This window comes from Megalops cyprinoides, chromosome 1, assembly GCF_013368585.1.
Source record: "Megalops cyprinoides isolate fMegCyp1 chromosome 1, fMegCyp1.pri, whole genome shotgun sequence".
NCBI lineage: Eukaryota > Metazoa > Chordata > Actinopteri > Elopiformes > Megalopidae > Megalops > Megalops cyprinoides.
Genome location: NC_050583.1, coordinates 50,634,241 through 50,653,454, shown reverse-complemented (window position 1 = coordinate 50,653,454; position 19,214 = coordinate 50,634,241). Strand labels below are relative to the sequence as shown.

Here is a 19,214-nt window from a genome sequence, read left to right as displayed (position 1 = left end):
TGAAACAGCAGCCCTTTGGTTATGAGCTCCAAAGCTCATAACCTGCTCCTTATCGCTACACTGCTGCCACTTACAGCAGTCCACAGAACTGAATACACAGACAGCACAGCACAGACCTGTCACATCAGGAGAAAATGGACTGATTTGATTAACCACATTTTTTTATAGTAACATGTCCTGCACAACCCTTAAGTTCATGTAAATTTCGACCATTTAAAAAAAGCTTTTGTTGAAAGAAATATTTGAGTTTATGTCAATGTAACAAATGGACTCAGAATGCAGTGAATGGCTATATAACCATATCTCTCTATCTAAATATGAGATATGGTAATGGTATGGTTATACGTTTCATATATAGCCATACCATAAGCATATCTCATATTTAGTCAGGAGACTTTTTAATTATATCCATCACTTGTGATCCATTCCTTCAACAATGTTTTATCTTGTAATCTGTGAGGGAATATAAGCTTTTAAAAACATTTAAATAAGCTCAGCTTTTTCTTAAGAAATTAAAGTAATAACCAAGATACTAATTATTTGCTCACTATGTAAAAACACAAGAACTGCAATTCTGCATAACGAAGTGAGAAGAACTTCTCTGGAGGTATACTGCACATCCATTTTCACTGAATGTATTAAAGAAAAAGGAATACTTCAGTGAGTAGCAAAACAGAAGTAGCCATTTTGAATGAGTTTCCTCACTGTGTGCCCTTAATGGGCATGCATGAATATATCATGAGTGAAAATTTATCCCACCCAACGGCCCGGTCACGCAGCCGACTCCAGTTTCCTCCAGGAAGTCACGCATTTCCCATCACCGCCTGCAGGGGACAGTGTATGATCTTTCCTCTCACGTTGATGCGACAGATTGCTGGTCTCGTCCGTTTGCCTTTTAACTCAAGCAGCAGGGTGGTCGGTGCGGGCGATCCCTGCGATTGATCGTAGATTTTTCCAGTCACTGCACGGAGGCCTCCGAGACACACGCCCCAGTCCGACGCAGCCAGGATGAAACGACCTCGCCAGCCCCCGGGTTCAAAGCGCGGAAACCCTGCGGAAACGGTTGTTTGTCATCGTAAAGCCGTTTCGCCGCATGTGGTGGCGCTCAGACGTTGAGCGCGCATTTCCAGGGGTCTCGGGGGCTACGATGTATTGCTTGCAGCTGTCCAATGTAGCGCGTAGGAATTTCACACACATTTTTGACACCCCATTGCTTGTGTGTTAGTGGGTCAAAGGGAATTAACGTTCGGGAAAAACAGACCATCTCCCGATATGTCTTAGGGGCTGCAACAAACACCGACATGTGCGTGACGGAGTGTGTGAACGTGTTTGTATGTGGGAGTATGTGAAACATCTAAAACATATACAGTATAACATGTATTATGTATATATGTATTACTTTTTCATTATGGTTACCTCTAAGCTGTTGTCACTGCCAGCCTCCCCAGACACAGGACTGCTGTTATAGTCAGCTCTATCACAGACAGCCCCTGCTGTTCCGGATCTAGATTAAAGTAGGAGGTGACCGCAACACGACCACACCAGCCTGGCAGAGTCTGGTATTAGGAGAAGCGAATACTAAGCAAACATTGCCGGGAGCGAGGGGGAAAAAAGTCTCTGTGTGAAACCTTAATGGCACTCGGTGTTCAGCAGCTGTCTGGAAGGCAGGGTCTCTCTGCGGCTTCCTGCAGAAACATGGCCGCCATGTGTAGAAATACAGGGTGGAGGAGATCAGAACATTATTACAGCTGCAGAACGCTGGGACTAGGAGCTGCGGAACTTCAGAAGAGAAGTGGTGCTGAGGTTACAGGAAGAGCCTGCTCAAAGCAAGTCTATCATTTCAAATGAGGTGCAGAAAGCAGACTGAACTCAGTGGGCTGGATCAATGTTAATGGTCAGTGCTACACCTATGAGTTTCGTCATATATGTAACCTTATGGCTTAATGAAATGTATGCTAAAACGGCTGTGATACATGCTATATGTACACATACTATCCTTAAACAGAGAGATGTTTCTCTTATGGCTTTATGTAGCCATAAGTATACTTCTGTACATCTATGTACTTCTTCCTTATTACCTGTTGTACTGCTTCTCAGCTCAGCATTACCACTGATGCTAGTGCTGTTAGTGCTACTGCTAGTGCAGTCAGTTCCCAAAATTTCCACAGGGTGGCAGCGTAAACTTAATTCTCAGCAATGACTTTGCTTTTAGATCTTATATCTTAATTAGCATGGCGCTTTACATTGGCACAGTTATCTAAAATGACAGTTCCCAGCGGTGTACCAATTTAAAACATACTGAATAGACAGTGAATCAGCAGTGGAGCCCAGCTGGTCCCAAGTCATTTTTATGACAGTCTGCATTTCTCATGTTGGAAATACAGGTTACCAAAAGAAAAAAATGTTCTGGGTGGCTACTAAAAAACTGGAGTCTGTTGGATCCAGGATTAATTTGATGCTGTTATTTGCATCTGTTATATGTAAATCTGAGTCACCAGGCATTAGGTTTCTCTATAAATAGCTGCCTGGTAACCAACAAATTATCTCATGCTAATCCCTTACTTCAAGTTCAGAAAAACTGATTCATAAATTCATCAAACACCCACAAATCAACCACTGCAACAGTGCATCACTATATGCATAGAAAAAATACAAAACCAAAAGGGACAATTATTCATTTTAATTGACAGTTATAAAACAAAGATGAAAATGAAATTGGTTTATAAATGTACACATCACTTGTAAAATAAACTGTAGGCATATTAAATTATCAGAATTCCTATCATAATATATAATCACTTGTATATTTCCAAAAAAAGACTAAATATACAGATTTTCTATACATTTGCATCCTCTCGGACAACATCAAAACACTTCTTGAAATTTGCAAGTCTCAAGTCTCAAAATTCTGGAGGTATCACTTCCCATGTGACACCCCAACAACCCCACCCTCCCCTTCCCCAAAACACCCCCTGGGCTCATAGAAAATGGGATGGCTTCTTGGTTTTCCAGATCTGGACAAGGGGCAGGCTCGAGCTGGCATTTTCCAGCAATTCCTTCCATAGAAGAAAGAGAAATCCTCCTGGCTTTACAGCTCTGGCTGTACCTGCTATGAGGGTGTGTCTCTCTGGGTCAAAGCCCACCCTATCCCCCCCCTTCCATGGCTTGGGTTACAAACAGCACTGAGATTTTTACCCACAATCCTACAAAGATAAGTCACACTTAATAACATAAATATCAACTCATGCAAGTCTGATTTTCAAACCCCGGAACATACAAACACACACAGACTGTGACAGACATTCTAAATAAACACATACATCAGAGAACAGCTTATCTCTGCATGGTAGGATTGTTATCACAGAAGTGAATCTCAAGACTGACATGGCTCACACGGTCGCATCGTGTCCACCCTGATGGTGCTCTGAAGGTTAGTGCTCTCATCTGGAATTAGGTGAGGTGCTGTGGGGGGGGGGGGGGGTTGTGATATGATTGTGACAAATTTGAAACATGTTGATTCCACTCGCCCACAAGCGTGAGATAGTTTTATTGTGCCTTCTCATGTAATGAATCTTGCATCTTGAATGCAGCTCTACACTCTTCAGTAAAGCATTCATTCAAAATACTGTTTCACCCACTGCATTGACACCAGTCAGTACTATATATTTTGAATACTGTATTAGTGCTGTCTATTAAAGAACCAGATCCAGACAGGATGCTCTGTGGAATAGTCAACTCGGACATGTTCACTAAAGGCTCCTTGGTTAAAACTGATTTCATCAAGGTCAGCCAGAATCCAAGGAGTTGCTTCCAAAGCGTAACCATTTTGGGATCGCCATGATAGGCAAGTTCCCTCAAATTAGGCACACGTCACAATTACAGGTGAGCTTCTTTTTGTCTTCGCAGACTATGCATCCACGTCTCCGGTTGGTCGAACTGCATCACATGGGGACTCGGAGTCAAAGTTCATTACGGATTGTCTTTAAAGAAAAACTTATACATATACCAGTAGTGTTTGCATTGCATGGTATTAAACCCCAGAGAGAAAGCGCAAGTAGGACTCCCTGTGAAACATGACTCACACACAATTACTTTAAATGCATATATAATTCAAGCTCTAAATTCATTTAGTCTCACCAGAAAAGTTGCAAGTTGCAAGAAGGAAACAAAGGGAAAGTGTTCAGTTCCAGCATTCCCCACAGAAGCAAGTAGACAAGGCCTAAAAAGGCCACGTATGAAATTCTCAACCAAACGCTTTCCCTGCGTTTCTAGTCTCATAGTACCAGCTCAGGTGACCTTAAGCCTTTAGAAGCATTCCCTGTAGAGCTACAACTGCTCTGGGCTTCACCGTGAAACCCAGGCAGGTACGGGAAACACAACAGCCTGACATTAAACACACTGCAGTTCCTGAGAGGGGACAGCGTCTTTGGGGACAGGGGGGGGGAAAACCCAAATGCAACACACAAAATACATGCCTCCACTTTGTCCCTTTGGAAGCACACTGACTCACGCCAATGACAACACGGAAAAAGCCCTTCTGGCTCATCCTGCAACATGAGGGTAATTATACACTCTAATGAGGCCACTTTAAGACTTTCAATTAATTTGATTTGACCAATCTATAGTACCTCTGAAAGGAGGCTGTTCCCAGCCCCCCGCACTCTTTCTCTAATCTCAGGGTTCAAGGTGGCAGCCTGTCCTCTGGGTTATCCTGTAATACAACCTGATGCTACAGAATTTTAATTTACTTTTTTTTTCCCATTTTAGATTTTTTTTGTCATAAACTATCATAGAAATCTTGAATTTGAATCTGTGCATTTTATTTTAATCGAACCACCAGCAGTGGACTTTCAGTATGTTGTACTTGACACTGACTGCTATTGTTGAATGCCGGAAGAGATCCCCCCGAAAATGGAGATTTCGCTCAGTCTCTCTCCCAGGTGCAGGCCGCTGCTCGGCAGGTCAGGGAGTGGGTGCAGGAGGGCCTCCTCTGGGGGGGAAGCCAGGCCTTTCTCAGGATTACAGGGCTCTCCTCTGAGAAGCAGGAACCCCTCGGCGTTCGGCCGCAGCCTGGCTCTGAGCCAGGTGGGAGCCTACTGCTGCCCGGTCTCGGGGACTGCACCAGCTGAGACCTCACCCTGCTAGTTTTGCAACACGGCGCCCCCTCAGAGAGAGCTGGGAGGATCCACCCCACTGGTGCAGGACGTTGTGATGGGTACAGGCTAAAGTGTGCTAAAACTGTTTGGAACACTGTGCACGCCCTGGGTGGGGCATTGCATTCCGTAGGCCCACCCCCCAGCTCTCAAATGCATCTCCAGCTACTGTGGATCTCATTAGCCTCCTTCTCCGGCATAAAGCCTCGGAAGGCTGTGAGATTCAAACACACACACACACACACACACACACACACACACACACACACACACAACAGTCAGAGCAAAGGTCTAGTCACAAAAACGCAAAAGCAGGAGAGGACCGGTGAGACCTGCGGTGTCTGTTTGAAAAAGACGTGCGACAGCTCACTCGAGAAACGGTCAGAACATGTCGACAGAAGGCAGCTAATTAATGCAGCTCGTCTATTACAATTCCTGAATCTCACCTGTGAAGTACTGCAGCAAGAAAGCTCATCAGTAAAAACATTCCAGATTCCTTTTTTCCTCTTCCTTTCCTCAAAAGGCACACAACTCCAATGTATTTAAGTGTGCAAAAAAGCTTATCATTCAGTTTTTTTAATTAAAAAAAAAAAAAAACAACAGTCAAATCACATTTGGAGAAGGGCCAGGAAGCCTGATTGCCAGAACAACCTGATCAACTCCCAGAATTCCTGGCGCACTCAGTGGAGTCCTGGTGCTTAAAGGTGTGCTTTGCACTGATCGCCAAATGCGGCGGCCCTCTCAGAGTGTCTGTGCAAGAGGCTTTGCTTCCTACAGCCGATATGAGACTGCAGTCTTCCCTGTGTCCATCAGAAGCATCCCACACTGGAGGGATGACTGCTTCCCCCAACCCCATCCACGTGTTTCCCGACACACCTCTTTAGTGACAGGAGGGACCCTTTGAGCTACGATGTCCAGGGGCAGATCCATCTCAGACAGCATGTGGCAGGCCACCTGGTGTGGACACCCCCCTCAAATCCAGCCCCCCCCTCCACCCCACCCTCTCTCCAAGTGTCTCTCTCTGGACAAGGCCGGCCCAGTACACACAGAAGTCAAGTGATTAAATGATCGCACTCTTTAATGGTGTACTCTAACAAATAAAAAGCAGCATTTTGGAGTCTCTCCCTTCTTCGCACCCTTTTCCTCCCGTGAGAGGGGCGTGGCGGCACCCAGGGGGCGTGGTCCAACTCTTCCTTGCTCTTCCTCGAGCCACACCCCCCCACCTACCAGCTCAGTTTTGAATGGCCGGCTGGTTGACAATGACCTGGATGACGAAGTCCTTCTGGATCTTGGTGTCCTGGAGGCGGGTCTTGTCCGTGAGCAGCTTGCCGGAGAAGAACCAGCGCTGGTGGGCGGCATCGATGTCCTCCTGGGCCTGCAGCTGCTTCTTCAGCTGGTAGATGGTGTCGGCCATGCTGGCGCTGAGGCGCAGGTCCTTGCCTGTGGAGAGGCGCACCTTCAGCTGGAACTCCTTCTTGGGGGCGGGCTGCGGCTCTGGGTTCTCTGGGGCCTCCTCGTCGCTGCGCTCCGAGATCAGGTTGACCGGAGGCGCCAGGCAGTACACCGGCAGCTGGTAGCGGTTACCCAGCTCATCGTAGCATTCAGTCAGAGAGCCTGGAGTTACAGGGGGGAAGAGAGGTAACGTCAGCTGCACCCCCCTCCACTGCCAGCCCATCCTCTGCGCTCTGGGAAATCTATTGGCAGTGTACCTTGCAGTTAGTTAACATGCATTTCTAATTATAGCCTGAAATCAATACCTAGGTTTCTGCAAAAAGCAAGAAAATAAAACCCAGGGACACTGTTTATTTGAACTTGCCAAGGCAGCTGATCTACAAATACTCAGCACGTCCAGCCAAAGGCTTTCCCTACGTTTTACCTTCTCACAGAACTGGTATTGGTGCGTTTTGAAATTTTACTTGAGACCCGGGTGCATGCATCATCCATTTTAAGGTTTTGCCACATTATGCAAGACACAAGCTACTACATAGCTAATGGAACACATGCAGTCATTTTGAAAAAGCACTTTGTTCTACCATCAAACACTAAACTGAAATGGATGTTCTGTGCAAAGTATGGTTTCAACTCAACAGGCATGATATAAAAAGCCTGTATACTTTTCAAACATGCCATTCATGTGTAAGCTAAATCCACAGGAGAGTTACAAGTGGAGGTGAACAAAATGAAGCCCTTCCTCTGGCCCTGATAACTCCATGCATAGCGTCACACTGCTGTACAGCTTTCCCTTACACACACACAAGGCAGGCTGGGACAGCAGTGTGGCGTAGGGGTATGGAGCAGGGCTTGTAACTCACAGGTTGCCAGTTCAATTCCAGGATTGGTTGCTGCTTTTGCACCCTTCAGCAAGGTGCCTTACATAAACTACTTCAGTAAATAAACGGCTAATGTGTAAAAGCTGGAAACTCTGAAAGACACTCTTACCCAGAGCGAGTGAGCGAATGCATTGCAAATGTAATATTGCGTAGTGTGTAATGGTGTAACGGTGCAACGACACAGTGTAGCCTTACCATGTGGCAGGGTGATGCTGGCTCCATCCACGATGGCCTGGGCCAGCTCATGGTCGTTGCACTCGATGGCCACTGCAGCCGCCTTCAGGGCGTCCCAGATCTCCTTGCGTCCCTCAAAGGCGGGGGCGGTGTCCCAGAACTCGTCGCGCTTGCTGCGCAGCTGGCCCTCTGTCATGGGGTAGTCGCTCTTCCACTTGGGCCGGTCCTTCTTCAGGGGCTCATTCCGCCCTGTCGAGGACAGAGAGAGACACACGGTTCAGAGACTTTGTTTCCTCATTCATGACTTCATAACTGCCAACTGTGTATCAAGCTGACACCTGTAATCCTCTGATACACTCACCCATGGTACCAACATACTACAAGTGCCATAATGCACTGTGACACAGCCAACAACAAATCGGTCACTGCTGCACTTCTCCCCGATGACTGATAAATCAAACAGAGTTAATCTCCCCATGGGTCACTAGGCTCGTGAGCAATAAACAAAAGGTTCCTGGGCAATGTAATCTTGCCCCACCCTCCCTGCCACAGCTGGGCAGAGCCAACTGTGTCTCACCCCTGCAGACTCCTTGTCATACCTGGCTAAGCAAGAATGTCATGCTAGGCTACCATCACACGGGCACGACCTGATGAGCAATGCCTGAGCTATAGGCCCTTCACATGAACCTTTCGCAACTGAACCACTCAAGAACCCTGACTGGAAAACCTGTGAGGAGACACCAACACATGGACAATGGCACGTCAAGACTATTGTGCTCAACAGCTGGCAGGTCAAGCAGTAGATCCTGTGGCTTGTGCAAGCTGGGCCTCAGCTCCTGCTGTTCCTTTAATCTGTCAGCAGAGCAGTCAGAGATGATACCTCATTACCACAGGGCAAAGTTCTACCACCTAAACAGCCAGGCGTGAGAGATAACAAAAAGACAAAAACATTCCACAAACAAGGACATAATTACCTCTCTTCCTGGAGATAAGCGCGAAGGAGCAAAGTGGAGGCTCCATAAATAAAGCAGGAAAACCAGGACAGGGGAAAAAACCCACAAACAACGCCTACAATTCCCTCCCACCTGCCATCACCTACCTGCTGAAGAGAGATGTATTCAAGGGGGCAGGTTTACTGCTGTAATGCATTATAGAGGTCCCAGAGTTCCACTGATGCCATAACCTCGCTTACAGGGAGTGTCCGCCAGGCCCTGCGCCCTCTATGGGGCATCCTGCCCTGGTCTGTCTGGACCCCCAGACCTGGGACAGTCCAGGGCATCTGCGAGCCCACTGGGGGAGGGGGTGTCCCCCACTACACCTGGAGCAGAGAGAGTCGCTCAGGTTGGCAGCTGATCGTCCCCAGCCAAGCCTGGAAATGGTCCACTACATGTACAGTACAAGAAGAGCTGGTGGGCTCCAGCGCCTACCCACCAGAGCCTATTTTTAGCAAAGGTCAGAGAGTGCGTGTTTTGTGTCTGTGTGTAATACTGTCTGAACATGGTGTGTAGAAACATTCACGCTTTTCCACCACAGAGCTTCCAGGGGACCACCGTGGGGCACAGGTGCCCTGCTGGCAAGGGGTGGCACTGGGTTACATGAAAATACCCTCCAGGTTGTTTCCACAGGCCTGCTGGTTAAGAGCAAGTTTGGTAATGCTACGTTATTTTAGCCTGGGTTTAACATCTTCCATGCAGTTTGGCCTGGGACAAACAGGCAAACCCCCCCAATTTCAGAAAATGAAGATGCACAGTCATCAGAGCTAACGGTGTACAAACAAAAGATTTGGGCAGGACTCAAAGTCCATATCCTTAAGGAAACTACACAACCCCTCTGTACTGCTGTACAATCTACCCCCCGCCCCACCCCCCAAAAAAACACACACCCCCTGCCTCATTGACAACCAACAGAGATAGCAGGGAGAGCCGGCGACACCACTTTGCCAAGTATTTAAAAGGTCGACTTTCATCCAAACAAATTATTTATAGCACACCGGGATTACGCTGTGTAATCAGGGCAACACACAGAAAAGGATTTATGCTTTAGTCTTGTCTGTCCCAGGATACACCTCTCCAACAGAGGTGTGCAGCGGGCTGGGAGCTGGGTGAGGGGAGCCCTGCTACCATTATTCACATTTACTTGACATTGTTGTCATTTAACAGACGCTCTTATCCAGAGCAACTCACGGAGGTTCCATTTTTTACAGGTTACCCATGTATCCATACAGCTGGATATTTATTGAGGCAATACTGGGTTGAGTACCCTGCCCAAGGGTACAATGGCAGTGCCCCAGTGGGGAATTGAACCGGCAATCTTTCGGTTACAAGTCCTGCTCCTTACCACCACGGTACACTGCCACCCCCAGGCCCGTTCCGGCGTGAGATTCTTCTGCGGGCACGTTTCGCGCCGTCATTCGCACCAGCCATCCCCACGGCCTCCCGCCCGCTCCTCTGCGCGAATCCCTCATTCCTCTCCGTTGCCTTCGGAGGCAAGCAATTTAAAAGGCACCAAGATGACAGGCGTCTGTGCCAACTGACCCATTTCTGACAAAAAACGCTCTCCCCTCGAAATGAGTCCCGCCGCACGTCCGTGAGCTCGAAAATCATTTCGGTTTACCTTCGAGAGCTGTACTTTGCATTATAATGACACAGGACTGCAGTAAGTCTTCTCACAACTGGAATAAATTTGATTTTAAAATGTAGTTGCTCGGAGTGCCATTATTCAAACTGACAAATGGCTGACAGTCAACGGTCAAACTATCCACACCCCAAAGTCCTCAGTTGTTTGGAAGCCAAAAGCAGTCATAAATACTAAATGTATGTGGTCCAACATGCAAGAAGTATGCAGAAGTATGCTGGAAAAATCACCAGCTGCGAGCGAAGACCACATTACACAAAGCAGCATGAATTGCTCGCAACTGAATCCACCCAAGATTCAGGTTAGGTAACACTCTGTGCAATTTGCCCAGACCTGCATCTCCGTCTAAACCCTGAGAAGATACCACGCAACCCATTCTACACAATAACCAATCAGTGTCTAGGTATGCGTCACATGATTCTTATGAAAGTTTCCCATTGTTTTGCTACCCTCAGCTGGTGCTCAGTTTAGCCAGAATAGCAAAATTACTCACCTCACCAATGAGTCACTGCTTGTGCAAGCGAAAGCAATTATACCGACACGAACTGAAACACCGGCAGTGCAAACTTTCTAGCTAAAGGCTATTTCACGATTCTAGCATGCGTTACAAGCGCATAGTTTACTTGGGTAATCTCAGGACACAGAAATAAATCCTTCACACTGCTAATAATGCAGAGGAGACATTTCTGTAAGATCAACTTTAGTTTCCTGCTTTTCATAACATCAGATTATCCACCGTTAACAAGATTTTTATTATCATTATGATTCTTATTATTATTGCCACTACTAGTGGGAAGCATATAGTCAGATTATTTTAATAATCAAGTTCATACATAGAATATATACATATTACATATAGATTATAAAGACTTAGACTGTCTTTGACTGTTGCAGTCCTACACTAATCTAACAACGGACTGACATCATTGATCAGTCCTCTGATTGTAAGGTCCTATAGCAAGGAGATGCTCTATGCACTTCACACTTGGAGCACAGAATTCTCATAGGACGACATGGGAGATCTGCGCCAGGGCTTCTCGGAATAACAGGCAGCGATTCCGGGCAGCGACTCCTCTCTAATGCACGTTCGGGTTGGGCAGGAGGAGCGCAGCACATTAAAGATGAAGCCTGACAGAGTCTAACCTGCATTCAGACGCCCTGGAGGAGTGGGCTTCCTGATTGAGTGCTTAGATTGCAGTGATGGTGGTGATGTGGGGGGTTGTGCCGATTTGCTGCGACTGGTCCCCCGAACGTGGGCCGACCTTCCGACACACGAAAGGGCTTCATGATGGGATCATCCCACGGAACGGGGGCAGATAGAGTCAGGTACAGCAGACATCAGGCACAGGCACAGACATAACAGAAGATAGAGGGGGCCCCCACACAAAGCCTTCAAACTAAGGGTGCACAGGGCCATCATCCCGTCATTCATAACCATCTCATCAGCTTTACGGGGGGTTGGGGTTGGGCGAGAGGGGCTGCCCAGTAGGTTTTCAGCTGCTCTCCCATGCCTGTGGGCCGTTGCAAGCCCAGCTTCCACGTGGAAGGAGAGGGCCTCTCTTTGGGCTTATTTGCTCAGCTGAGTAAAAATACAGTGAAATATAAAACACAGACAGGATGAAATGGCTGCTAGCTGTGTGCAGATTGGAAGCTTTGTTCTTAGTGCATAAAGTAAGAATGAGCTGGAGCAGCTGATGCTGCCTTGGTGAAGAAAATGCAAAATAAATAAAAAAAGAATTCCATCTTATTACCAACATTCAGCTACTGTTGAAGTTGCAGTATTTATTGTTATATTTATTGTCATACATCTATTATTGTCCTTATTGTCCTATGTTTTATGTTCATTTTATGTTGTGTTGTGCACTCATGGCAAGACAATTTCCTTTTTGGATAAAAATAAATATCTATCTATCCATCTCTGCAAATCCTGAACTCGGGAGACTCTAAGCATCTTGCTGTGCTCCCTGGCACCTAGCTCCACCTCGCTGGTGCAGAAAACACCACATTCATGTTCATTCAGCTTTTACGAGTCTGAAACCTGCCACTGCTCTTTTCGTTCCTTGAGAGCAGTGTGAGCGGCCCAAGCTGCACACGCGGCGAGCCCCGAAAGAAAACACTAGGTGTGTTCAGAATGCAGGTGTGTGCGTGCTTCCCAACACATTCTTCTACAGGACACGAAGCTTGAACTTGTGCAGCCATTGGCAGACAGAGACATCGCAAATCCCTCCCACCTGTCAATCTTCAATATCTCTTACTATTTATAGCACAACTCACTGAGTCAATTGAGTCAATATACTAAATACTCACTTTAACTAACTGATCAGTGCTGCTTGTGTCGCAGCATACAAACGCTCTGAAGCTCCATGAGGGCCGATTTATACTCCATTTTCTATAAAACGGCAAAAAACTGTGAGAACACAAAGATGGAGCATACTGTGGGAATCACAGCTCCTATAAAAGACTTCAGGTTTTACAGCCAGTGCAGTGTTATTGGAGACACAAATCATCCGCCACAGGAGACTCAAAACCTTCAGACGCCATATAACGGCAGTAAAAACATGACTCAATCATGGAATGTGCTCTCATATTGTTAAAACGCATAAAGAAACTCTTAAGGAATACTTGTGGCTTTCCGGAGCCCGGGCTTTCTATGCTGAGCTGGAGCCAGCCAAGTGACATCACACCCCAGAGTCATCGCCCCGGGGCTGGGCCCCGGGCCCTCGCCCTGTAAATCAAACGGTTTCCTGCTGAAACAGCAACACGCCGGACGGCAATCCTTGAGCCCACTGATGGGTACCACTGCCGGGTCCCAGACATTAACTCAACCTCATCTTCTTCAGTGTTGGAAAAAAAACCCTGCAACTGACAATGCACAAACCTACAATCTGCTATAAGCAGGAGGTCACACATATATCACCCAAATAAAAAAAATAATAACCCCTCTCATCCCTCTAAATGAAAACATTCTTCATCTTGGCAAAGGAACAGTCCACTCCTCTCCACTGCTAAAGATACAGTCCAGCCTGGCTTGGCAAAGTGCAACTGAACATCCAAAAGCTGGGGCTATTTTTGAACGGCTATCAACTAACCCCAATTCTGGATGCCCAGTGACTTCTGTGCGGTGCAGAGTTAGCAGCTGCTTGCCAGCATGGCCGGAGATTCCGGAGAGATACGTTCTGTGCCAGGCCTGTGTGAGGCATCACACATGAAACGCTGTCAGAAATGAAGCCCGCTCTCCAGGCGGGAGGGCTGCAGTGGGCTGGTGCTCTGAGAAGCAACCACAAACCTACAGCATGGGCACTCGGGCCTCAGGTCCTAAGACTGAAAACTGCCTTCCAATCTCTCACAATGGTAGCGCTTCCCTTATCCATGTAGGAGTGCTCCGGTCAATGAAAATCAGAGAAGGGAGGCATGCAGCCCTGGGGGGCCTGGCGGGGGAGGTGTGAAGCACGACGTTATTAGCATTGTGCTCTATACCTTTCACACATTAGCACTATAAGCACTCTGCAGACGACGTGCTGCACCCCCCCCCCCCCCCCACCCCCGTGGGTAAGGAGGACTCAGGCGACACACTTAGATGGGGGAGCTGGAATGATGTAGCCCATGAGAGATCATGGGGGTGTGTCTGGAGGTGCAACGTGAGGTAAGAGAGGACAGAGGCATCCCTCATTGAGGGGGCCTTATATGCTTCACAATGTTTCACAAGTCAAACTGAATCCGGATGTTGGACTCTGTCTGTCTCCGGCACCCTCCTCAGACACTGAGACAACACAAAGTGGTAGCAACTAAAAAGGTTTTCAATCATATTTGTGCAATTAAAAGCATGACAGCTCAAAAGGGGCAGCATTCAACAGTGACAGACATGCCTATATCCCCCGAATCATCTCTGAACCTCCCATTACACCAGGGGCACAGGGATTGGTCCATGCTGTAGAGCAACAGCTACAAGCAGCAGTCAGTTACAGACGGCTTGTGACAAAAAGGTTACTGCTGTAAATCCCAGCTCACCACTGAACCCTTAAGCAAGGTAATTTCCCTGAGCTGCTTCAGTAAATAAATAAACACCCATAGCTGGATAACATGCCAAATGTAAGCTGTACAACTCCTCCTGAATCAGGTGATCGAACAAAGTGATTAGCTGCATTCTACCTTCTCTGATCAGCGTCACCCCATATCCATTTAAATACAATCAGACTGCAGACACAATTTCTCACATTTTCGAAGGCAGTGCTGACAAAAGTCTTCCCACCCACCCCTGACTGTGCTGAGCACAATGAATAGTCCTCACTCCAGCCTCAGACTAAATACAGGTGTGGGCCTAGCTAAAACTGAAAAGCACAGTCTTGGCTCTGCCCCCAGCTGACTAAGAAACCCCAACATCCACAACGCACAAACCACTCATCGTCACAAAATGCACCTTTTCTCAGCTTTCAAGCTGAGGCCTGCACAGGAGACGCGCATGAACAAGAGAAGGTCTGATATCTAAACAGAATAGACCTCAGGGGCAGGGGGGAAGAAGATTCTGGCATTTTCACACACACCCTCCCTCACTCCGGTGCTGTCAGGAGTTGAAAGGGGGAGAAGGTCCAGTTGCCAAATGGCAACATTGGGTTGTGTACATGAGCCACACCACTAATAGCACCCTATGTGGCCTACAAAGCAGCAACCACCAAAAAACCCCGAACAAACCTGTGACTGAAAACAGGCACATATCGGCTGCAAGTCTGACATAATGCAGCTTCTGAAATGCGCCATCTGTTCAACTGCTGCATCTCCGAAAACTCCCCATTTATTAGTACTACTACTATTGTCAGTACTTATGCGCTTGGCAGATGGCCTTATCCTTAGTGACATTTCTACACATCCTTTAATACTGCCTGATATTTACCAAAGGCATTCAGTTTAAGTATACTAACTACTACTCCCCATGCTAAGGGTGCAGCAGTCCAAATGTGCATCGAGCTGGCAACCTCCAGGTTACACGCCCAGTTCCTGAGGCTCTGCGCCACATTGCCATCAATCTAGTTAGCGCTCCTGATTATGGCATGCAATGCCACACTTGTGTCCACAATTGCAGTGTCCCATCCCTTACTCAAAACAGTTCTGCGGCAGATAGCTTCCTGTGAAACAAGCACGGATAAATCACAGAAGCTAGCAACGGAAACCTGTCAGAAAAACCCGCTGAAATTTACTCTTACCAAGTCCTGATAAGCTATCTCTAAGTAAATGGGTGTGATTTCTTCAGTTAACCGTTCATGGAAACGCCCTTCACGTAAATGCAGTCTAATGTACGCATATTTAAAAATAAATTGTGATCAGCTGTAAGTGGCAACCGTATCTTCGGTTTCACAGCCAAAGTCTATATTTGCAATTACGCTGAGTGCTTTTTCAGCAGTCCTGATTCCGTCAGTCTCTTTTAAAGCCAGGAGTCAAAAATAAAGCGGCCGCGGTGTAAGCTTCTGTTTGTCTGGCGCAGGGGCACGGTAATCTTCCGAGCTGTGTGTATCATAGCAATTTCCTACTGCACCTTCAAAGAACAGAGTGTTACACGCACATAACAATAAACGGCGCTCTTAGGAATTTCAAGGTCAAGAGCAACAAAGAACGCCTCCCCGCTCCAGCAGGAGGCATCTCTCTATGTTGACTCAATAAATTATGGAACCAAACAATTTTTGATTCCTCCTGCAGTTGCACTGATAGTTTCATTTCCGTTATCCCTCTGAGGTAATTTAAATGCCTGATAGGAGCGTTTTATTCTTAACGCTGCGCTGAAAAAATATCCCACTACAGGTGAAATCGCACGCCACAAACCATAGTTTGGAAGTAATGGTGTGGCGCCTACGTACTCAGGACTTCGGAACAAAAGACGTTGGGTTCTAATTCTGAGAGAAGCATTGTCAGTTGCCCGCTATTAAAAGTTTAATGATGGCGTTAATAATTTAATCCCGTGAGAATGACGGGCCAGGGGTTGAATTACTTGCAAAGGTAACGGCGTGTTGGAGAGGTGCGAGCGTGACGTGGCCCTCAGCACGTTGTAAATGTTGACGACCGTGGCTTCATTTCTGTATGATGCTAGCGTCTAGCGTGAATAGTTCTGTTTCGCTTTTCGCTGCACTGAAATTACACCTTTTGCATGATGGAGTTTTCAGTACGTTCTGTCACATCATCCTAACTCATTCAGCATCAGGACGTCTGCAAAACAAATAGGGCAGGGAATATGGGGGCTACAATAGTCTGCTTACACTCTTTTGTGTTAAGAGGGCAGCAGCAGATCTAGTCGTAACAAGCAAAATGCATTCACTTATCTATAAGTTTATTATTATTATTGTTGTTATATTATTAATGTTTTCACCTGACATTATTTAGTTACATACAATTTAGTGCAAAGTCAAAAACCTTAAACAGCCTCAACAACTTCACAAATAAACATTTTAATAACTGGCTACCTATGGATGAAGGAACGAACGTCAGAGTTGAAGTAGTTACATTTGAACAAAAACCCATTAATCTGTCTTCATTTGGGTGGCAAGTGAGCAAACCTTTAAGGAAACAAACCGGAGAAAGATGTTAGATAAGCAAAACGTTTCTAGATTAACTGGCCAGCTACCACGTCACGCTTTGCCAGCATACACAACAACCGACCAGAGTGAATACAAACATAAGGCATGCCACTCCTTGCTGTAATCATAATTATGTGCTCCCTCCCGATAACAGTCCAGAGTTCGCTGTATTTGGAGCAATATAAACAGATGCCCGTGATTTGCCAGCTGTCTATCTGCTTGGCTCGGAGAGGTTGGCAACTGTCACGGGTAACAAGCTAGCGACAGATAACAGGAAGAATGAATAAACGAATAAACAGATTGTCTGGTGGCAGTCACGACAGGAGGTGGACCTCCAGTCCACTTCCTGAACATCTATTAATTATAATTTAGCGAGCTAAGTCGCCACTGTTCACACCCGCAGAGTGCCTACCCGGATAATGCACAGCCGACACCTCCCTATGCAAACTAGTAACAATGGCAACAACTAGTATCAAACGAGCAACAACGGTTGTCTATTGTCTGAGCGCTCTTTCTTAAAAACGTCCTTACCTCCACGCTTTCTGTGGGTCCTTCCGCCGCTCCTGGATGACCCCTGGCCCTGTCTGTCCCCACTCTCTCTTCCAACACATCCGCCCATGGCTGACTGCTTTTATCGGATCCCCATTAAGATCGCAGATAACTCCAGTGGGGGAAAAATAACGCGAGTGACAAAGTTGTGGATCAACGTGCCATTGGCTGCATCCGACTCGATGATACCGTCCTGTGAACACCAAAAAACACGAGGGATTCAACAGTCTTGGCTTGCTTGCCCACAATTCCACAAGTAGCTAGCTAGCATGCTATTACTGCTCGCTGATAATCTATCAAAATCGTACGGGACAGCCATTGCTTGCATCGCTTTCGAGTCTCCCTGTTCGCTAATTAGCTAACCGATGTGTTATGTTTTAAAGTGTTCCGACTATGCGTTCACGTGCAACCATCAAGTTAATTGCTAGCTAGCAACTAGCTAGTCTGCTAAGATATACACATTGGATGCTTTCTTCAGTCCCAAGAACAGCTAACTTCATTATTTACTCGCTCCGATGTGGATTTACTACACTGCCAGCTATCAACATTTCTTTCGATCAATGAACGAATCCCCAGCGTAAAAGCTACATTCGTCTTCTCTACTGTCCGGTGTGATGATCCAAATGAGCTATTTCTGGATGGGCTACAGCTAAGCAAGCTACAGCATGTCTAAGCTTTCTTACTAGCAAACTTTCCCCGGCAACTCTGCAGCTCCCATAACCGTATCTAAATCAAGCCACGTTAAACACCTTCCCCCATCCAATTTCCCATCTTAAACACCTTTTGGCCCTGCGAGAAATTTCCAACATGTCTTGGTCTTCCCCTGCGTTTTTTTCCCAAGGTTTAAATCCCTTTCCCTTCCTGGTGGAAAACTAATTCGCACGCCTGCGCGGGTACATGGGGGCCAGTATTAAATTACATCACGTGATCAAAAAGCCTTGGCACAGTGTACGGATCACGTGAATAGTGTACTTTGCGTCTCGTGTTCGGATAAACAGTGCCCCCTAGAAAAGGGTTCACTTTGCAAACAGTTGAATGCAAATTACGATTCGGAATCAGGGCCAAGGTCACTGCCCACAAATACCTTCAGCAGCAAAAATCTCTGTAATATTTCTATAAGGCAGCTTGTGGTCAAAACAATATTGTATTTTTTAAAGATTTCCTTGAATATCTTTAAACGTCACTAATTTGGATTACATTTGGTGTGGATGTGAGGGATGGTCGAAACAGTAGCAAAATGTTTTAGGAGCCTGTGAATATGTCCAGTGTGGATGCCAATGTGGTGTAGACGTGTGTGTTACTCCTATCCAACAGACTGCAGGTCACTGAAACGGGGTGTCATGGTATCGTCAATGTTCTACATGCAGACTGAAAGCAAAGTTGCTAACTGCGTGGTTTGGTCTGGACGCCATATGCCTTATTTTCAGCTAGCTCACGGAAAACCAGTGTTTGATCGTCCTGTTTTTCTGGCTGCCATCAGTCTTGACTCCTTACTCTCAAATGAAATCTGTTTGCCATAGGTCACACAGTTTGGCAGCCAGTTTGCCATTGGTAAAATAAAATAAATATTGCACATGCCTGATTTTCATTTGCATATCTGTTAACACGTATGACGCAATGAATTAGTTACAATGGCTACGATTCTGCACATTGACAGTTGAGTGGTTCATATGGTGTGGTGGTGACATTGCCAAGTTTCCAAATTAATTTAGTGTTCCAAGTTCATTTTAATAAGTGGTTAAGTTAATAAGTGGTTTCTCTTGATCTGTTACTTGTGTTACATTCAAATTTTGGGTTCATGCACAGAATGTGAC

General features: G+C 46.4%; 1 protein-coding gene across 1 annotated transcript; it reads right to left on the bottom strand.

Moving 5' to 3' along the window:
* Positions 1-6,188: 6,188 nt before the first annotated feature.
* ubtd1b (ubiquitin domain containing 1b) lies at positions 6,189-18,258 on the bottom strand. Its single transcript, XM_036550768.1, has 4 exons — positions 18,181-18,258; positions 17,383-17,593; positions 7,679-7,906; positions 6,189-6,767 (listed from the first exon to the last, which is right to left on the bottom strand). The coding sequence occupies exons 2-4, from the start codon at positions 17,468-17,470 to the stop codon at positions 6,385-6,387; spliced, it is 699 nt and encodes a 232-aa protein (XP_036406661.1). The 5' UTR covers positions 17,471-17,593; positions 18,181-18,258; the 3' UTR covers positions 6,189-6,384.
* Positions 18,259-19,214: the final 956 nt, after the last annotated feature.